The following is a 21,226-nucleotide window of genomic DNA, read 5'->3' on the forward strand; positions in this document are numbered from 1 at the left end:
TGTGCGAATGTGTGATGCATTAAATCGCCGTTGCTGTGGTGTTGCAGGGTTGAGGTATGGGGTGAGGAGGTACTCACGGAGAGCGTAGCCGCTGTCACCTGAATGAAAGGAGCAGAGGGTGAGTGCCTGTCCTGCGCAGCTACATGATCACAGTGTACAATTGTGAGGCATGTGTACTTACCTAGTAGGTGACCTTCCCCAAAGTCTCCCCTGGCCAGTTGTGTGTGGATGCCGCTGTGCCTGAAGATGAAGGAGTCATGTGTGCTCCCCGGATACTGTGCCACAATGTCTGTGATGAATGTTTTTGCATTGCACACCATCTGGATGTTGAGGGAGTGGTAGCTTTTCCGGTTGCGGTACATGTACTCCGTTTCTGCAGGCAGGCAAATGTGGATCTGCATACAGTCAATACATCCTATGACGTGTGGGAATTGAGCTACATTGTAAAATTGCAGCTTGGTCTCATTGAGGTCCTGTTGGCTGGTGGGGAATGATATATAGTGGTGTAGCCGGGTCAGCATAGCCTCCAGGAAACTCCTTAGGCAGCGACACATGGTGGGCTGAGATATCCCCCCTGCAACAGCGGCCATCCCCTGGAAGTTTCCGGAGGCCAGGAGGTGCAGGCAGCACAATACCTGCACATGTGTGGGCACGGCATTGGCCCTCCTTGTTGGGTGCTGCATCAGGGGGTCTAGGTCCTGGATGAGCTTGATTATCATAGCCCCACTCAGGCGATACTTAGCATAGATTTGCTCCCTGGTTTGGTCCAGAAGGGTGACCCGCTGGCGGAATATCCGCTCCTGTATCCTCCGTCTGTTCCGTGCAGCTCGCTGCAGCCTTCGCCGCCTCACCAGCATGTAGAGTCCAGGCATTGTGGGAATCCCCAGGCTCCAGCTGCATGTCCTTAAATGTGTTTGGCCAGCCCTGCACCAGTTGGGAGTTAGTTAACCGTTTTTTGAAAAAAAGAATTTTTCCTTACTGATTACCACCTGATTTGAGTTCTTCTTAATTTGCGCGTCGCTATTTGCGATTTTGTCGAAATTCGCAATTAGCGAGTTTTCATGAATGCCGATTGCGACTGTTTTGCGATTTCGCTATATAATTCGCAGAATCCATGGGTTTTTGCAATTTCCGATTCGCAAATGCTCATCCTCCAGGATTCTGCGAATTTATTTGCGAAGTCGCAATTTTTTTTAGCGAATTCACTTTTTGGGAATTTTCGGTTTCTTGAATTGCTTTCCGTCGAATTGCGATGGCAATTGCGAATTCGCAGCTATTGCGATCGCAATTTGGCTTCATGAATCTATCTGTTAGAGGCCAATTCAAAAATAGAAAGATATTTGAGGGTGATCTCTTGTACTGACAGCAATACACAAGCGTCCCCCTAGGAATTATATTGTGATTATTTTTAACTTACAGCGAGTCACAAATCAGTGATCCAACGTTTATCAATGCATGGAATTATTATATAGTACCATTATTTATTGTAGTTATTTAAAAACAACATGGCAACAACAATACTACTGTAATCATGAACCTATTTCCAAGTAGTATATAACACCTTTAGCTTATAGTATGGAAAATCAAAGTACCATACATGAATGAACTTTCAACACATAATACAAGTGATTTCAAAAATGATACATAGATTAGATTCATATATGAATCAAACGGTGTTGAGCGTCGACGTTTCGATCCACTGTAGGTTTACACAATCCACAGGACTATCATCAGGACGAAAACGTTGCACATTTATATCTAAAAATAGTAAATATATCCACAATCAATATCTTTCATATCCCTGCAAAATAGGTATCGTCTACTCACCCCAAAGGAAAATAATAATAACAACCAGGGTGTGAACCAGCATCATGCAACAAAGTGCACCCATATAAACTGAGGACCAAAGTGTGAAAATAGTGCTCAAAAAAGAATTAATGAAAAAACCAATCAACCTAACATCTGAATCTTACCAATGACCATCCAGCCTGAAGTCAATAAGGTACACAGGGCCTAGATATCCCAAAATCTACAAGGCAAAATAACACCAATATAGAACAGTGCTGTAACCAGCATTATTAACTCCTTACTCATTACTAACCAATGAAGACCATACTTACAAATAAGCTGCCACAATGCTCTCATTTACATCGCCTGTTAATAAGAGTAGACAATATAACAGCACGATAATATAGAAATGACTGCACTTAAAGGAGGCTCAACCCATTCTTAATATTGTATATACTCACATAAATCAGATCAATTTCCTCTATTGATCTACAAATGTAAGAGGACATAGAATTAGTTATATATATCGTCTCCCTGTCAACCTCGTCACCAAACGAAACACCCAAAAGTGTATGAAGGCTCTACAATACTCACAGTAAGAAATCCTCTCAAGCGTCTTAATTACCTATGAAGTACAGAAGTCGTGTTAATCATCACAAACTGATCAACCCAACCATCGTTCACCTTATTTAGAACCGCCTAAACTATTCATGAACTTACTAGGGTTCAGCAAAAACCGGCGTTAGTATCCACCTGGGTCCTACGATCTGAGTCGAACCAAACCGCCATTGCCGAATTATGTGAACTGTCGGTCTGCGCGATGACGTCAACTGCGTCCCGTCTATCGTGGCCATCTTGGAATGGCCTAACAACTGTAGTTCTTTACACAATCCATCGCCAGCAGCGTCCTAAGTAAGTCTGACCAAGTCATTGTTCACGCTATCTAGAACCGCGTAAGCTATTCATGAACTTACTTGGATACATCAGAAATCGGTGTTAGTATCCACCTGAGTCCTATGATCTGAGTCGTGCCCAAAAAGTCATTGCCGAAGTGTGTACACTATCTGTCTACGTGATGACGTCAACCACGTCCCGAATACCGCGGCCATCTTGAAATGGCAAAACAACTGATATTCTTTTCATAATCTATTACCTGCAGCTTCCTAACTAAGTCTTACCTTAATATAACATGGATCTCTATGAGGCATGCCCACACTTTGTCAAGAAATTGTTAACATATTAAAATGGCCATACAAAGTATCTTATCAATAGCAGCCATCCTGGAATGGACTAATGGGCCGATGCAGCTGACTGTATTATGATAAAACCCGGAACATAGGCTACTCAAAAAACAGCAAATTCACAAGAAATTCATGATCTTATCCTCAAAACCATTAGAATGGTACACAGGATCACATCTCAAGAATATAAGAGACGTTAATGCACAGAACCAACGTCACTTCTTAGGATCCTGACCATTAAGGAATGATGTTACAATGTCGCCAGAGTGTGCCAGTCAATCAAGGAATTTAACCCATTGTCAACAGTGTTGCAAGTCCAAATCCACCTATTTTCCTTTAAGGTGAGTAGACGATCAACATTGTGGTATCGTTTAGTACTCTTGACAACCTCAAAAACAAACCATTTCATCTCATTTGGTAAATGTGACTTTTTCTGATAATGTTCCACAAGTGGAGCAGATATAACATTGCATCTTATGCGAGACTGATGTTGTAGTACTCATTTTTTAACCTCCTGTGTGGTTTTTCCAATATAAGTCAGACAGCAGGGGCATTGTATACAGTAAATGCCATTTTTCGTATGACAATTAGAATGATGTTATAACTTAATTTCCTTGCCATTCAAATTACAATGTTTTGCAAGACTTGAAGTGGAGCATGCAGCACAATTACCGCATGGGTAATGACCAGTGATAGGGTCTAAGCCCCATTGTGTCTGTATCATGATGGTTGGTGGTTCATTGTAGGCCTTAACTAAATGATCTCTTAGATTTTTGCCCCTTTTGAACGCAAAACGTGGTGGTGCTTGAAAAGGCTCAACTTCTTTGATCAAATGCCAGTTATGTTTAATGATCTTTTTGATTTGGTTGGATTCTGAGCTAAACGTCATTACACACGTGATTGGTTGAGGATTTATGGCATCTGAGATAAATGTGTCTTTTTTCGTCAATAGAGCACCCCGGTCATAGTACCATGCCCGTTTCATGGCTTTCTTCACCAATCTATATAGGTAGGACCTCATGACAAGTTTTGATTGTAACAACTTAGCCTCACAAAAGTTATCCTCCCTCTTGGTACAGTTACGACGAATGCGTTAAAACTGTCCAAAAGGGAGGTTATCTCGTAGATTGCGCGGATGATGGCAGTCGTATTTTAGTAGGGTGTTCCTAGCAGTAGGTTTAGTGTATAAGCTCATAGTCAGAACATTGTTGTCATTTTGAATTGCAAAGTCCAAAAAGTTTATAGTGTGATTATTACTTTCCAATGTGAATTGTAAGTTAGCATCTTGTTGGTTAAGCCAATGATGGAAACTTTGTAGCACTTCCTGTGTTCCATACCATACTATACAAACATCATCGATGTACCTAAGATATTGGTTCAGATGTTTCCTGAAGGGATTGTTATTATAAATCACTCTCTCTTCGAAGTCCGCTACATATAGATTAGCTATGTCTGGTGCGAAAATTGCACCCATCGCCACTCCTTTCCGTTGGCCATAAAAATCATTACCGAAAATGAAATAGTTTTCCTCTAGGGCAATCTTTGCACACTTGACTATGAAATCGGTGGGTACCTGGTGAGGACGTGTCCGTTCCTCTAAGATACTACCAATAACCAAAAGTGCCTCATTCTGTGGAATACTAGAATATAGACTCTCTATATCCATTGTGACTAAGATGTTTCAGAGTGGATGATATGGTTGGCCTTCTAATTTTACAATCACATCCCTGCTATCCTGTGTGTATGCTTTGGTTAGGGGAACAAAAGGTTTTACAAAATGGTCAACATATTCTGCCAATGGTTGTAATATAGATTGGCAGCCTGCCACAATCGGTCTACCAGGGGGATTTTGGCTATGTTTATGAATTTTGTGTAGCGTATAAAATGCTGGGATCGTATAGTTCTTCTTATTCATATAATCAAATTCTTTTTTGCCTAACCAAATACCATCAAGACCTATAGTAGTCAATAATAGTATTTCTTTACGTATTCTTAGTGTAGCATCTCCTGTACGTTTGATGTAATTAACCGGGTTATTAAGTTGTCTCAAAACTTCACGGTCATAATCCGATTTGTCCTGTAAAATTATTCCTCCACCTTTGTCTGCCAGTTTGATGATGAGATCGTCCCGGCTAGACAAAGATTGCAGGATCATTTTTTCTTTTTTCGAAAAATTTAATTTAACGTACTTCCTGTCTTGAAAAACATCATTCCTATTTGTCGGGACAAATGACAGTCCATGACTCAAGACATCCATCTCTTGTGTACTTAGAATATGAGATGATAGATTGAAAATTGGGACAATTTCCATGTTTGAACTATTCGTCATTGTGGCTGGAGTATCCATATCTACCACTCGTAATAGTTGTTGCGTGTCTGTCGGAATCCGGGAGTATACTGGTTTCCGTACCAGCCCCTCCTGGTGTTCCGAGAGCGACCTCTCTGTTGTTGTTGACCTCTCGATAAAAAAGAGGGTGAATTATGTCCTCTCCGTCCTCTGAAGTTCGAACTGCCACCCCGGCTTTGATTGTCCTCAGAGCTTGAAGAGCCAGTATCTGAGAAGGTGGTGTGTTTGGGAGCCCAATTAGATTGATTCCCAGTTTGTTGAAAGAAATCTTTCTTTAGATAGGGATGCGTACGTTCTCTACTATAGTTTTTAAGATCTTTCCGTAATTTGTCTGTTTTCTTTAAAATGTTGTTTCTCTGGAAATCAGTAATTATTGCATCAAGTTTTTTTTTAAATCATTAATATCTGTAGCCACTGGGTCCTCCCGAATATGTTTCTCAAGCTCTGCAATTTCTAGTTTCAATTTCTCAATATGTCGTAAGGCTAATTCTATGCTTAACACCATCCAGCTTCTAGAGCATTTGTTAGACACGAAGCTAACCCCAACCTTATAATCTTCGTCCTCCACAAAAATCACTGGAATGTTGCGAACCTGCAACCCAATTGGAATGATGTTATTACTTAGGCAATCTGTCAAGAATTTAGCATGTAACTCCGTTCTAATGAGCTTTTTATGAAGTCTTTCCTAGTTGTTACGTGCTACAGACTGTTGAGTATTGAGATTAGAGCTGGTACTAGGTGGGCCCAACAGAGAGGGTCCACCTGCTATTTTGGCGATATAGTCATCAGTGTACGTCAAGGTTTCTAGTTCAGACATTTATAAACAATAACAACACTTAATAAATCACAACAAATGAAAACAAATAACGAAAGAATAGACTGATACCTATACACAACAACAACCACTTTCTTTGAAAAAGGGCCCTTGCAGACTAGTGTCTGCGCATACAATGTTAAATCCAATAGAGCCACCCAATTATCCCATGAGGACTGGGTATAGTTAATAACAGCAATACACAAGCGTCCCCCTAGGATTTATTTTGTGATTATTTTTAACTTACAGTGAGTCACAAATCAGTGATTCAACATTCATCAATTCATGGAATTATTATATAGTACCATTATTTATTGTAGTTATTTAAAAACAACATGGCAACAACAATACTACTGTAATCATGAACCTATTTCCAAGTAGTATATAACACCTTTAGCTTATAGTATGGAAAATCAAAGTACCATACATGAATGAACTTTCAACACATATTACAAGTGATTTCAAAAATGCTACATAGATTCATATATGAAACAAACGGTGTTGAGCATCGATGTTTCGATCCACTGTAGGTTTACACAATCCACAGGACCATCACCAGGACGAAAACATTGTACATTGTACATTTATATCTAAAAATAGTAAATATATCCACAATCAATATCTTTCATATCCCTGTAAAACAGGTATCGTCTACTCACCCCAAAGAAAAATAATAATAACAACCAGGGTGTGAACCAGCATCATGCAACAAAGTGCACCCATATAAACAGAGGACCAAAGTGTGAAAATAGTGCTCAAAAAAGAATTAATGAAAAAACCAATCAACCTAACATCTGAATCTGAATCTCTTGTACAGAAGCACAGTGCCATATGTGTCAATTGACTATATCATACTTCTCGAATAAATGGTACAATAAAGCAAAATAAATAAAGGCCATGTAGAGATAGGTCCTTCTAATTGCTTAAACATATGTTTCCTGTTAAAAGATAGGGATTCGGGATGTGCCTGGGATATTGCCGAAGCCATGAAGTGGTCCCAGACCCCATTAAATACGTTTAGTCAATCATTGAGTATGTTAGTGGTCCTTTCATAACACACCACCCTGTGGAGTGCAGTTAGCCACTCAGTGTTAGTTGGTAGGAAGGGCTGGCAACAATATCGGAGAATGCAGACTTTGACTACCTCTAGCAATGTCACCAGCCACCAGTGCATGTGGGAGCTCAGGTCTGTGATGTCCCATGTATCATGTAGAAGAGCACGCTGAGGATTAATACAGAACAGAAAAGGGCTATAGTGCTTCAGATGGGTTCACTCCTCCAACAAGTAGCTGACACAGCATGACCAGAGCATATGATATCAGCCACGGCCCGCAGTGGAAGTACCTGCAGGGCGGTGACGTGGGGAGGAGGAGGGGCAGGGTGCGGGGTAGTAATATATGGATTACGGAGTTTTACAGGTAAGTAAACATTTAAATAAATAAAACAAATTTCTTGGCGCCCACTGCAGCGCATTTGGCAATACAGTGCATTCAACAAAATTTGTTTTATTTATTTAAATGTTTACTTACCTGTAAAACTCCGGAATCCATATATTACTACCCCCCACCCTGCACCTCCCCCTCCCCACGTCACCGCCCTGCAGGTACTCCCACTGCCGGCCGCGGCTGTATGATATAAATTACATTCCCCACCATTGCATCTCCCTTATTGTCACCATTGTTTGTGTGGTATCAGCTTTGCCCTCCTAAATATCCAGGGGGGGGCAGCCTTAATCATTCAGGGCTAGATATAGGTAATTTAAATTTACCGATTCGAATATACCGAATTTTACCGATTCGGTATTTTCGAATCGGTAAATGCTATGTGGGTAATTAATCAGTAAAAAATACCGAATTGTTAAGATTCGGTATTTACCGAATCGGTAATTACCGATTCTGTATTTGGCATTCATTCCTATGGGCCTGGGGGCCCATAGGAATAAATGTCAATTACAGAATCAGTAAATACCGATTCGGTAAAATTGGGAAAAAGTCAAGGTGGCAGGGTGTCACTTTGACGCCCTGTTGCACCCCTGATTAGTGCTTGTGTGCACATGTGGCACACATACATGCCCTAACGAATCCTTAATGCCCAGAAGCACTCTTTGAAGTGCTTCCTACATTTCATTTACCCATTCGGTAAATACCGAATCAGTAAATGATGATTCGGTAAATACCGAATCAGTAAATACCGATTCGTTATTTACCGAATCAGAAAATGTGCCTCCTACATAGAAAAAGTCCATTACCTGTCGGTAACGGCCGATTTCGGGCGTTACCGACCGGTAATGGCCTTCCTACATCTGGTACTCAGTTTCTTAAAATAGAGGAATTTGAGTCTTGATTCCCTGAGCATTCTGTCATGGTCTAGGAATAGGAAAGACCCGTCCTCTGGGGTATAGCTCTTGCGTAGGAGCTCTACCATGCCAGCCAGGCCACATTGGAGGAGGGGCCAGAGTAGAGGACCTTAAGAAGTACCCGCTAGAGACCAAAGACCTCACCACAGTATTGGCTCAAGACCAGTAGATATTGCGGTATGGGTGAAATGGGGAATTCACCTAGGGAAACATGTGTAACTCATAGGCAGTGGGTAAGCATGGGGTATCTCCAATGATCTGAGGTCTGGAATCCAAATTCAAGTCAGAGTTTCGGAAAATATATAGGGGCCCTGCTGCTGTACATTTATTCCACCCTCCTCAGACTCATCGCCTACTAGGACCTTGAGTAGAACGTTTTCTGTCCACTTCGAGTGACTGCATTGTGCCAAAGTGTTGCTTTGTGATGCAGCACTGGTACCATGCTTAAGAATTTGTGAGTTTCTCCATGCTTGAAGCATAGACCGGAGAATGAGGTCCATCGCCGCGCCAGGATCTGTAGGCAGCAAGTACACTGTCAGCCCCAGATATGTGCACTCCATGGGATGTCTTTCATATTGTGTTACAATGGCAGGTCTTGAGGCTGGCACAGGTTAGTTGTGATAAGTAGAAGTCTGGGTTAGTTAGGTGCATGTGAGTTAGCCTCAACCCTCTGGTGATGGAATACAGCCAAATTGAGGTGTTCGCAATCAGGGTTTGCGTTCCACTCCAGATATAGGAGTTTATGTCTGCATCAATAGTAGACAGGATAAGCTTAGGAATCTGAATGGGAAGCATGCTGAGGAAGTAATTGTATAAGAGGACCACTACCGTCTTATTAGTTTGGATTTTATCCTGTTGGGAAAGGTTCATTTGTGACAAATTCAGAAAATCTCATGTACAATGTACCATCAGGGGAAGGGGAGGAGGTGGTCTTCCATCATGTTTGTGAGCCCGCTAGTGATTTTTATTCCAAGTAACTCAGGCCCTCTGGGGCATATTTCATGTTAAATAGACCTAAGCTAGCATTTGTGGTAACCTTTGACATAGGGATAGGGAGTGCCTCCCATTTCACCCACATAATTTTATCGCCCAAGTGTCGGGAAAAGTTGGAAATTAGCAATATTGCTACAGTGTGCAGAATCTGTGGTGCATACACACAAGGGGGTACATTTTTTGCCTCCCTGCATGCATCCCAATGCTGAGGAGGCCTCCACAATGCCAGGTAATGGCAATTTGCTGATCGCTGTGGTGTGGCAATGGCGGTCACACTGTCCTAACAGTAATAAGGGACATTACCAACATTGGGATTCGGACATTGTCCATTGTAATACACAATCTGATGCTTATCATGACTTGATACAGATCCGCAGCCACCTGTGATATCTGGGGGCCCTATCATACATTTCTTGTCAGTACAGAAAATGCTGGGGATGTTGGAGTAGGGGAGGGTAATAGAGAGCCATTGGCAGAGGATTGAATCAGACACTTGGTGCTTCTTAGATGGATGGATGGAGTGTATCCTGCTGCGTGGAATGACCAAGATATGTGCTTATGGTGCTTGGATGTGCCTAGGTATAATATTTACCATAGAGAGGTCCATTGTTGTGCCTCCTGGGTGAGAAGCCATGAGCAACGCAGGGATTGTGGAGAAAACGTTGCTGCCTCTTGTAGTATATTGCACCAGCTAGTGTGTATCCTGACCATTGCATTGTCCTCCGATTGTCTATGCATACTGCCCTATTGGACTGTGTACTTCACCAGTGATATACGTGCCATTATATGTTGTATGGTTGCTAACAAATGAAAATAAAGTTCACAAAATAAATGGGAAGTATGCAAATGTTGTACTATGCCCCATTGGCTTATTGTGCTGTCCTTCATCATAAGTTTTTTCATTGATAAGGCTAGCTTGGACAGTCAAGTTTCTCTATCCCCTCTTTTTCTTAATCCCTCTTGATACAACAGCCACTCGGATCCAATGCAGGTGCCCCTACCTTCTGGGCACCCATTGATTTCGTGGCTGGACTGTGTGGAATGACCAGAGCTGCATGAGCATACAGCGTTCTTCTTCTACCCGACATTGAAGAAGGTGGGCAAGGAATTTGCTTGTTCCTGCACTTCCACACAGAAACGGTACAGAGCATAAAGTGGTGATACAACAGCAGTCAGCAATCCCGGCACCAGTTCTCTCTTCTCTGCAAGGGCTCTCAGCATGGTATAGTGGTTAGCTGTGTTCCCGATCCAGCAATTCCAAAGTTGTCAAGAGATCTGCTGAAAACATCAGAGGTAGAATACAAGCAACCATCTTGATTTAAGATGTCTCTGACCCAATGTTTGGGTACAAATGAGTTTTCTTTGTATTGCTACTGGTGCTCATTCTAGTCACAAGAAATGCACTTGCGGGCCTTCTGAGCCACCAAAGTTTAGAAGGTTGATTCCTTGTAATTGAGAATACTTTTCCACAGCTCTTTGAAGTCTCTGCTATCTTCTTTTTAGTGGATGATAAAAGCAGAGTATGGGACAAAACGTTTGTCTAATTTCTGCCAGTATTTTGACCTGGTATCTATCTTGCTGACCACTCTCACTCTCTGCAGTTTTAAGGCATCCAAGGGCTTCTGGAGTATGTTCCAGAGTACCTGAATGGCAAATGTGATCTTGTTTTTTTACAATACTAGGGCACACACAACCAGGACAAGATTTCAAAAGTCCAAAAGAAGGTAGGTTATTAATGACATTAGCTCAGTATAAGTCTACAGTCCTTCCACTCCACGCAGTGGTTCCTCCACTTTGAGGTCTGTTCTTTTTTTGCCCTTTTTTTCCTCAAAGATTCTTTACTGTGCATGAGTTTTAAAGGGGAATTGTGAAATTCTAGATGTCAAAACTGTGAACCCAATGCAGAGATGCACAATCACTGTTCCACCCCTGAATGTCACTTCCAGGGATCCACCTACCAACTGTCTGAGCACTCTGTGTGGCATTCTAGGAAGACTCTAGAAAGCAGATATTTTTCAACATTTATTTATCAGCATTTAGCATGTGCAAACAGAAGGCTCAAGTACACACGCACTATGCCTCATAACAGTAAAGGGTATAGAGTGCAGGAGCAAGCAAAAAAGCACATCTCCGGAGTGGGAGAACTAGAAAAGGGCTCCCTCTCTGACAGGTCTCCGCCACAGAGCACAGCTCTGCCAGTCAGCAAAGGCAAGATGTCAAACAGAATGGCAACTAGTCAAAACAATGTACAAGGGAGCAACAAATGAAAGTTTGGGGGATAGGAGGGAGTGACAATAGGAAAAGGTGGTCAGGGGGAAGAGCGCTGTGATGCGACAAGCACTCTCAGTACCCAGCTCCTGAGTATCAAGATGGGTGTTAGCGCTCACTGAGAATACTGAAAACAACCAGCATACTGTTCGTCAAGCCTCTCTGCCATGCACTTTGTGGAAGAGGGAGGAGTTTGGGAGGAGTTTTCACCAGAGCATAGAACTTGGGCTGGCAGACATATGGGAATCAGGATGTGCCTGTTGCCAAAGCCATGAAGTGGCCCCAGACCCCATTGAATACTTCTAGTCAATCATTGAGCTTGTAAGTGGTCCTTTCATGCCCTACCAGTCTGTGGAGTTCAGTTAGCCACTCAGCGTTAGTTGGTAGGGAGGGCTGGCACCAACATCGGAGAATGCAGACTTTGACTACCACTAGTGCTGTCACCAAGCACCAGTGCATGTGGGAAGTCAGGTCTGTGATGTCCCATGTACCATAGAAGAGTAAACTGGGGATTGATGCAGAAAAGAGCTATAGTGCTTCAGATGAGTTCACTCGTCCAACAAGTAGAGGACACGACCAGAGCATATGATATAAATTACATTGCCCACCATTGGTTGTGTGGCATCAGTCTGGCCCTCCTAAATATCCAGGGGGGCAGCATTAGTCATTCAGTGTTTAAAATAGAGGAATTTGAGTCTTGATTCCCTGAGCATTCTGTCATGGTATAGGAAAAGGGAAAACCAGTCCTCTGGGATATAGCTCTTGTTACCAGGTCTACTATGCCAGCCAGGCTGCATTGGAGGAGAGGCTAGAGGAGAGGAGCTTAAAGAGCACCCCTTAGAGACCAGAGACCACACCACAGTATTGGCCCAAGACCAGTAGATATTGGAGTATCGTTGAGATGGGGAATTCAGCTAGGGTCACCCGTGGAACTCATAGGCAGTGGGTAAGAATGGAGTATCTCCAATGATCTGAGATCTGGAATCCGACTTCAAGTGGGATTTTGGGGAGTAGTCTTGGAACCCTGCTGCTGTTCATTTATTCCACCCTCCTCAGTCTCATTGCCTACCAGGACCATGAGTTGCACGTCTTCTCGTCACGGTGAATGGCTACATTGTGCCAGAGTGTTGCTTTGTGATGCTCCACTGGTACCATGCCTAAGAATTCATGAGTCTCTCTCAAGGCTTGGATCATAGACCGGATAATGGGGTCTTTTGCTGCTCCATGATCTATGGTTCAGATGCTCAGTCCATCACCACCCCCTTTTGTACCGCTTTGTTTGCCATAAGTTGGCAGGGTATGCTCAGACGTGAGTCCCTTGCTCACTTTGCCACTGGATTCAAGCAAGCCTGGCTGAAGACGGCTGAAATGCCAGAAACGGGTCCTAGGAAGCTTGTTTCTGGTCCAGAGAAGGCATGGCCAGGCAATTCGGGCTGGACTGTTCCCATGAGGCACAGGGTCAGACTGATTTGATATGGCCATGTCTGAACTGGGGTGGCAGAGTGGGCTAAAGAACGGTGATGGATTAAACCCAGATCTGTTGACTGGGTGTGAGTGTTTGATTGGTTCAGATGCTCCGTCCATCACCACCCCCTTTTGTACCACCATTGGTTGTGTGGCATCAGTCTGGCCCTCCTAAATATCCAGGGGGGCAGCATTAGTCATTGAGTGTTTAAAATAGAGGAATTTGAGTCTTAATTCCATGAGCATTCTGTCATAGTATAGGAAAAGGAAGACCAGTCCTCTGGGATATAGCTCTTGTTACGGGGTCTACTATGCCAGCCACGCTGCATTGGAGGAGCGGCTAGAGGAGAGGATCTTCAAGAGCGCCCCTTAGAGACCAGAGACAACACCACAGTATTGGCCCAAGACCAGTAGATATTGGAGTATCGGTGAGATGGGGAATTCAGCTCGGGTTAACCGTGGAACTCATAGGCAGTGGGTAAGAATGGAGTATCTCCAATGATCTGAGATCTGGAATCCGACTTCAAGTGGGATTTTGGGGAGTGGTCTTGGAGCCCTGCTGCTGTTCATTTATTCCACCCTCCTCCGTCCCAGTGCCTACCAGGACCATGAGTAGCACGTCTTCTCTCCATGGTGAATGGCTACATTGTGCCAGAGTGTTGCTTTGTGATGCTGCACTGGTACCATGCCTAAGAATTTGTGAGTCTCTCTCAAGGCTTGGATCATAGACAGGATAATGGGGTCTGCCGCTGCTCCATGATCTATGGGCCTGACACATGTCAGTTGTAATAAGTTGAAGGTTAGGTTAGAGAGGTGCATGTGAGTAAGCCACAACCCCCTGGTGATGGATTCCAGCCAAAGTTGAGGTGCTCGAAATAAGGGTTTGCGTTCCACTCGAGAGATAGGATTTGATTTCTGCATCAAAACTGGACAGGCTAATCTTAGAATATGCATGGGAAGCATGCTGAGGAAGTAATTGTATCATAGGACCGCTACTGTCTTATTAGTTTGGATTTGATACTGTTGGGAAAGGCTCATTTGTGACCCCTTCAGATAAGCACTTATAGTATGCGCCATCAGGATGGGGAGGCTATCTTCCACTGGGAGTGTGAGGCAGCTGGTGATTTTATTTTTATTCCAGGTAACTGAAGTACTCCGGAGCATATTTCTTATAATATCAACCTAAGCTAGCATTTGTAGTGACCTTTGACATACGGAGTGCCTTCCATTTTGCGCACATCATTTTATAGCTCAAAAGTCAGGAGACATTGGAAATGAGCGACATCACCGCAGCATGCAGGAACTGTTGTACATTCACACAAGAGGGCACATGTTGTGCCCCCCTGCATGCATCCACATGCGGAGGAGGCATATGGGAACTGCGGCATCTACCAAGCTTATTACGTCCTCTCAAAAGCCGCGACACAGCAAGGGAACGGCAGTTCCCTGATGGCTGCGGCACGGCAATGGCGGTCCGACTGCCCTAATAATAATAGGGCGGTCGGGAGACTGTCACCGCCACGCCCCATGAGTCTGGTAGTCCGTGTGCCACCATACTCGGAATCTGCCCCTTAATAAAGAAACAATTCTCTATGGCTTGTAAAAAAGGGGACAAAAGCCAGTCATGCACCATATGGCAAAGGCATGCACATTGGCACATAGTAAAATGAAACTAAACAATAACAATCTTGCCTCATGTGACCGTGGTAAAAATACCCCATTTAAAAAATTGTGAAGAAAGTATTAGAAACAATAAAAACAAGGCTTACCTGTATTGCTTGCGAGTGTCATATCCAACTGCACTAGATTCCCAGATTTTGGTCGCCAACACCCGGACTGTATTCAGGAACAGAATGAAGTTCAACTGTAAAGCATGGATTGTCAAAATTCAAACATGAGGTCACAAAGTGCAAAAATACTGATTGTTATCCACGAAAAATGAAAGAATGCTGCTATGGCTTTTAAAATGAATACATCATGCCTTAGAGTTTAATTAGATGAGGGTCTTGTTAGACTTGTCCTTCGTTGTTAATAAAGTAAATAACATAATTGCACATAACAAAAGCATACATTGTAAACGGGTAGTAAGTATGGGCCCTAAGGTATAAGCAAAGTTTTCGTCAAAAGCGTATTTTACAGACACATTATATTTGTTCTGTCAATAATAAACTACATTGATTTTTTTAAGGCAGTTGGGCTAATGGTAAAGGGAAAGAGCCGAGAGAGGCACGGAAAAGAACTACCCTTCCAGTTGTGAGCACTGAGAAAATGGGTGGCCTTTCTGGAGGTCAGTGGAGAACAAAGGCTCAGCCACAGGGAATTAAAACATAAAAAACGGCCGAGTTTAAAGCGATAGGAGATATCTAAGTAGGACCTTAGTTGCTGTCTGATATTCTTCTACCAAACGTGCTTAGTATCTGAAGGGGGCATTAACATTTCAGGGCTAATATCCTTGAGGCAAATTAAGGGGGAAGGGCTAAGGTTAAGGCCATTCCACAATTGCTTTGGCTCTTTCTCGTTGCACAAAGGGGGAAAGGCCATTTCACCATTACTTTAACCCTATTTATTGTTGCATTTTATGTTGAAGCATTTGTCCAAAAAGTACACGTAACAGTCAATGTACACCTGTACCTGGATGGCCTGACTTCATTTAATAGTTCATACATTGCAAATGATAGAACATTTTTCTACAATATAGAAAAGTGACTATTACACATATTTAAACTTAAAGATGAATTTAGGGCAACATTGGGCTATACACTGAATGCTGGGTGTTGTATTCTATCATCTGTGTTATGTATGTGCAGCTTTTCAACTGGGGTAAGCTCATCTGATAGCAAGTGTTATTTGAAATCATTTCCAGGAGACAATTGTAACGTTCTAATGACTACACTGCTGTGATCTTGGCAATTTGCTTTATGTTGGATGTTGCACGAAATATTTCTTAAACAGAAAAAATATTATTATTGTGTAGATGATAGTACATGGGGAAACAACATTGGGATCTCATGCTGGTTACTTTTGTAATCTTGAGGAAGGTAACTTTGTACTAACAGCTGTCAAGCTGTAGCACTGGGCAGAGATATATTGGACATAAAAGCTGTACTTGATGGAAATCAAACTTTGGTAGCATGGATACCATATGCTGTGAGAACCAAATTTTAGCAGCAATAGTCCGTGCACCATGATTCGTGGCACTCATCAGTTTCAGCAGCATATAAATCAGGCATCACAGTGGAAGCTCAGAAGTGGCTCGTGATGCTTACAGTTTCACAGAAAAACCACTGGAATCTCAACATTGCTGCATCGGGGTGACTAAACATGAAATAGGGGTTCCCAACATAATCCGCACTAAAACATAGCACCTAGAATGGTATGGCACACAATTTACTTGTTTTTTTTTATTGAGATTTTTTCAACATATATCATAACAAATCATTACAACGCACTCCAAGGCATGCGTCCCATAATGATTCTGGCAGGTGGCCTCAGTCACATCCATATTTGGAATGCAATACAAATAAACCAATAAACACAAAAAGAGGGTTTCTATAGGAAGGAGGAGCATGGGAGGGGAGAGGGAAGGCAGGAGGGGAAGGACAAAGATCTCTCTCACAAGAATATGTACAAGAGGAAAGGGGGAAATATAAAACTACGTACATGTCTTACAGTACACTGGAGTACCACGTTTGGTGGTGAGTGTAGTACAGTGCCTTCACAGATCATTACAATAGGTTTTCTTCGAGGGATTCTGCGAGGGGGTGGAAAGGGCGCCAACAGGAGTAGTGAGGGCTCATGTGGCGAGGGGATCTTACTCCCTGAGAGTGTGTAGAGAACCTGGGGAAGTGTGAGGGAATGGTTCTTCCATCTGCTGCATGTAGCAACCGTAGACATGCCATATGTCTTTAGGGTGGGCGGTGGGGGCTGAAGTGTGGCATAAATGTCAGTTTGTGTATTGCAATACGCCATGCTATGCATCCACATGTCTTCCGTGGCGACTTTTTGTCCCCCAGTGCACAGCAAGTTCCCTTTTCGCTAGCAATAGTGCAAGGGCAACGAAGCGTCGGTGAAATAATTTTACGGTATTAACTATTCCCAGTAAGGCCAATGAAGGCGAGGGAGGGAAGGGGGTAGCTATAATGTTGGAAATCGTTTGAAAGACATCAGTTCAATAAGGCACTATTCAGGGGTACACCCAGGTCATATGGGAAAAGTCTGCTTTAGGTGCTTAACATTTTGGGCATATGGGCGGTCTAGTGGAATCAAAATTATAAAGCTGGCATGGTGTGACGTATGTCCCATGCACAAACCTAAAATGGAGGAGTTTGTGCCTAGGGTTAGGGGACATATTATGTGTTAGTTCTAGGCACCAAGCCCATTCTTTATCCGTTAGAGATTGACCCAGATCTTTCTCCAATCGTTCTCTGATTCCCTGATCCCGAGCTGGTTTGAGCATCCAGTGCACTCTGTATAGTTTGGTGACAAGGTGATCTCAGTCTTTGTTGGTTATGAGAAATGTGAGTGGCTGGAATTCCACAGGGGAAGAGGGTATGTGTGAGTAGATGAGCGGAGTGCCCCAATTAGCAATGTTATTACAAACTTATCCATATACGTCAAGTCAGCGCTAGCAATGGGAGCCGTCATTGTTATCTTCCGCCCGTCTGGAAAGAGAGAACCGAAAGTAAACAGTTTTAGTTTGACAAGTGTACATTGGACAACTACTTCAGATGTGAGCGGTGAGTTTGGGTTCCGACACAGTGGGATCTCTGGGGAGTATAGTGAGATATCACTTAGCTTCCGGCTCAACCGACGTCAGGCCCAACAAGTAGTTGAAAGAGTCCGCACATCATTGTGACCTAACGGAAGACCCAGCGGGAACAGCGGCCCCAAGGGAGTGGGGGGAGCCAGATCTCGTTCTGGCTTGGTGTAGGGTATGCGAGCGTCTGAGATGAAACCAGTGACGAGCAAACTGTGCCTGCACGACCATGTAATACAAGTGTAAGTCGGGGACCCCAAATCCACCCCTTTTATATAGGAGTATGACTGTAGCGAATGCTATCCGTGCCCTGCACCCCCCTCCCCCAAATCAGACGTCTCAGCATCCCCTTTAACTGCAAAAAAAAAGGCACTGGTGAGTGGGATGGGTATACTAACTAAAGGAAAGAAAGCGAGGTAGGACATTCATTTTAATAAGGGCAATGCGCCCCGCCATGGACATAGGTAGCTGCATCCACCGCTCAACTTGTGAGCTAAGTTGTAATATAGCTGGTCCGTAGTTCAGCCGTATAACTTGTTCCTTCTGCCTATTCAGCACAACATCCAGGTATTTGGTAGTATCCCCTGCCCAGCGTAGAGGCAGTCCCTGTTCCTCCGGAGTGGCAGAGTCAGTGATTGGGAATAGCTCCGATTCATGCAAAAAGAACTATTGATGAACAGAATGCAGAACAATGTCATACATTCACCCCAGTACAGAGATCTGGGCCTAAATCCATCGTTTTTTTTTCACCATGCCATTCCAGTTTAGACCCAGCCATATGCAAATCAGTCTTGACCCTGCGCCCAATGGGAACAGTCCAGCCCTAACAGCCAGGCCAGGTCCTCCCTGAACTGGAAACAAGTATCCTAGGACCGGTTTTGGGATTTCACCCCTCGTCAGCCAGGATAGTTTTGATTTATTCCAGTTAATCATCAGTCGGACATTGCCCCACATCGATTTATCTCGTCCATGAGGGGCTGCAGATTGGGGTTAGGGTGTCTGACAAACAACAAAACGTCATCTGCATGAAAGGACATTAATAGGGGACCGGACTGAAACTGGAGGTCACAGAACAGATATTTTTTCTGTAAATTTCGGACCAGAGGATTCATGGCTATTATAACAAGCATTGGCATAGCCAATAGGTCTCGCCTTTGGGACCTCATAAGAGTTTAGCCATGCAACAGTTGATGTTGTTGCACCAAGGATATTGTGCTGGATAACTAAACACTTATGAGGTTCCAAATGCGAGACCTATTGGCTATGCCAATGCTTGTTTAAACAGTAGACTCCACTGGTCTTCATGACAAATCCGTTCAAGGACAACCTAGCTCCATGAAAGCATTAAACTAATGACGTGGTAAGCAGTTGGAATGGCACAGGGGAAGAACATAACATATTCCTTTTCTGAATCAATTACCACACCAAAGGCATTACATTTCCCTTGGCAGGTAGTAGCAGAGAAATCAACTTCCTCAACTTGTAGTTGAGACATGACAAAGAACTACTTTATATTTTATTTTACAACAAATCCTACAAATAGAAGCATCCTGCTTAATTATTCAAACCATCAACCCTGCAGTTTGGGCAAAAATCTTCCATGGGGTTTGTTAGTTACAGATAATCAACCCTGTAGGCAGGCGTGCAACACCCATTGAGCTCACGGGGCTTCAGCCACCCCCGTCGTGTGTGTCAGCCCGGACGGAGACAGCTTCGCGGGCTGGTGTATTTATTTACAACAAGGGGTGGTGAGGGACAGAGTCTCTGAATTAAGCAGAATACTCTCACCCAGTCAAAAGATCAGGGCTAGATCCAACACCGTTTTTTAGCTCATTGCACCATCCCAGTTTCAGAACCTGGCTGTATGCAAATTAGTCTGTTCCTGTCCCACGCGGGCTGGTGAGCATCAAATTGCAGCCGCACCCGAGTACTTAACAGGTCTTTAAAAGAACATTTACTTGTAAATTAGGCTTTTGTTGTGTGTTCACCCCTTCTTCCAGCCACTCTGTCCATGGTTGGAAGAATTAACCCGCCCCCGAAATATTTTCCAGCCCCCCCCCCCCCGAAATTTGGCTCTAGTTGCCCGCCTGCCTGTAGGCATCCATTAAATGTAAATGTACTGCCTCTAATCAATGATACGCAGAAATGGTAGGTAAGATGATCTTAAATATTACTGTGCAATGCACTGTTTGTGGGTGAACTGGAACACATTTACTGCATACCATCAGCGCTGCTCCTCCCAGTCGGGCCTACATATCTGCCTCAAAATCAATGAAGGCCGCCTTGGAGGGAAGCCTGGGTGCAAGTGCGAGGGAAGCAGGTGGCGATGTCCAGGATCGGCGTTACAAAGGGTGGGTCACAGGGGTTCTCACAGCCCCAATACACGTCTTCATGTAACACCTCCTCCCTCACACCAGAAATTCCCTTTCGAACTACACCAGCTAATGGCACTGAATGAGACCAGCAAAAACAGCCGGGGTTGTTGTAACACATTAACCATAATTGCCGCCCTTTCCCGGCTGCCACCCCTCCCCCACCCAGTGCTCCCTCGTACATCGTCATGAGATGATAATTGGGGCAGCCAGCATCTCTCAAGTTAACGCCAAAGCGTTAAGAGAGTCCCCAAATGGGAAATATCAGGACGCACAGAGTATGCTAACAATATATCACTAAACTGTTGATAAAATAATTGTATTTTTTTAAACACAATTGTAGAGACAGAAAAAAAAAATGGTGAAAATAAACTCTGATCGCATACACCTCACAGGCCCAGGTCCCATCATGTTCAATCTACCATTCATCATTCCAAAAGTGATAAACGGAGCGATACTTTTTAGTGGTGATAGGAGCACACAGTGTGCTTTAAATGGTCCAGTACTGTCCGGTAGTGAATACCGGCACTTTTTATTTTAAGAGGGAGAGTACCTGCACTCCTCAAGAGTGACATGATACATTGAATTGGAGAGTACTAGCACTTCTAAGAAACGAGGAGGTACTCTGGTACAGGGTACCTGCACTTCTATTTTTCCATTTCAAACACTGATGCTGCACAACTCAATGAGAATGAGAGACCGGAAGAGCAGGGAAGAGAAAGAAAGAGGCATTCAGTGGATTCAGCCCTGGACTACCCTGGCATTAAGCAGCACCTCCTATAATTACCTTAGGAACCCTGTACTTACTTTTTATATATTTATGTAAA

At 43.5% G+C, this 21,226-nt stretch overlaps 1 protein-coding gene across 1 annotated transcript in view; it reads right to left on the reverse strand.

Moving 5' to 3' along the window:
- PTH2R (parathyroid hormone 2 receptor) overlaps positions 1-21,226 on the reverse strand; it is a 1,143,807-nt gene that overhangs the window by 132,184 nt on the left and 990,397 nt on the right. Inside the window, exon 10 of the mRNA XM_078683683.1 lies at positions 15,041-15,135. Within this exon, the coding sequence (XP_078539809.1) occupies positions 15,041-15,135 (95 nt within the window). The remainder of the gene's footprint in view (positions 1-15,040; positions 15,136-21,226) is intronic.

Source organism: Lissotriton helveticus, chromosome 3_1, assembly GCF_964261635.1.
Source record: "Lissotriton helveticus chromosome 3_1, aLisHel1.1, whole genome shotgun sequence".
In the NCBI taxonomy this organism is placed as follows: Eukaryota; Metazoa; Chordata; class Amphibia; order Caudata; family Salamandridae; genus Lissotriton; species Lissotriton helveticus.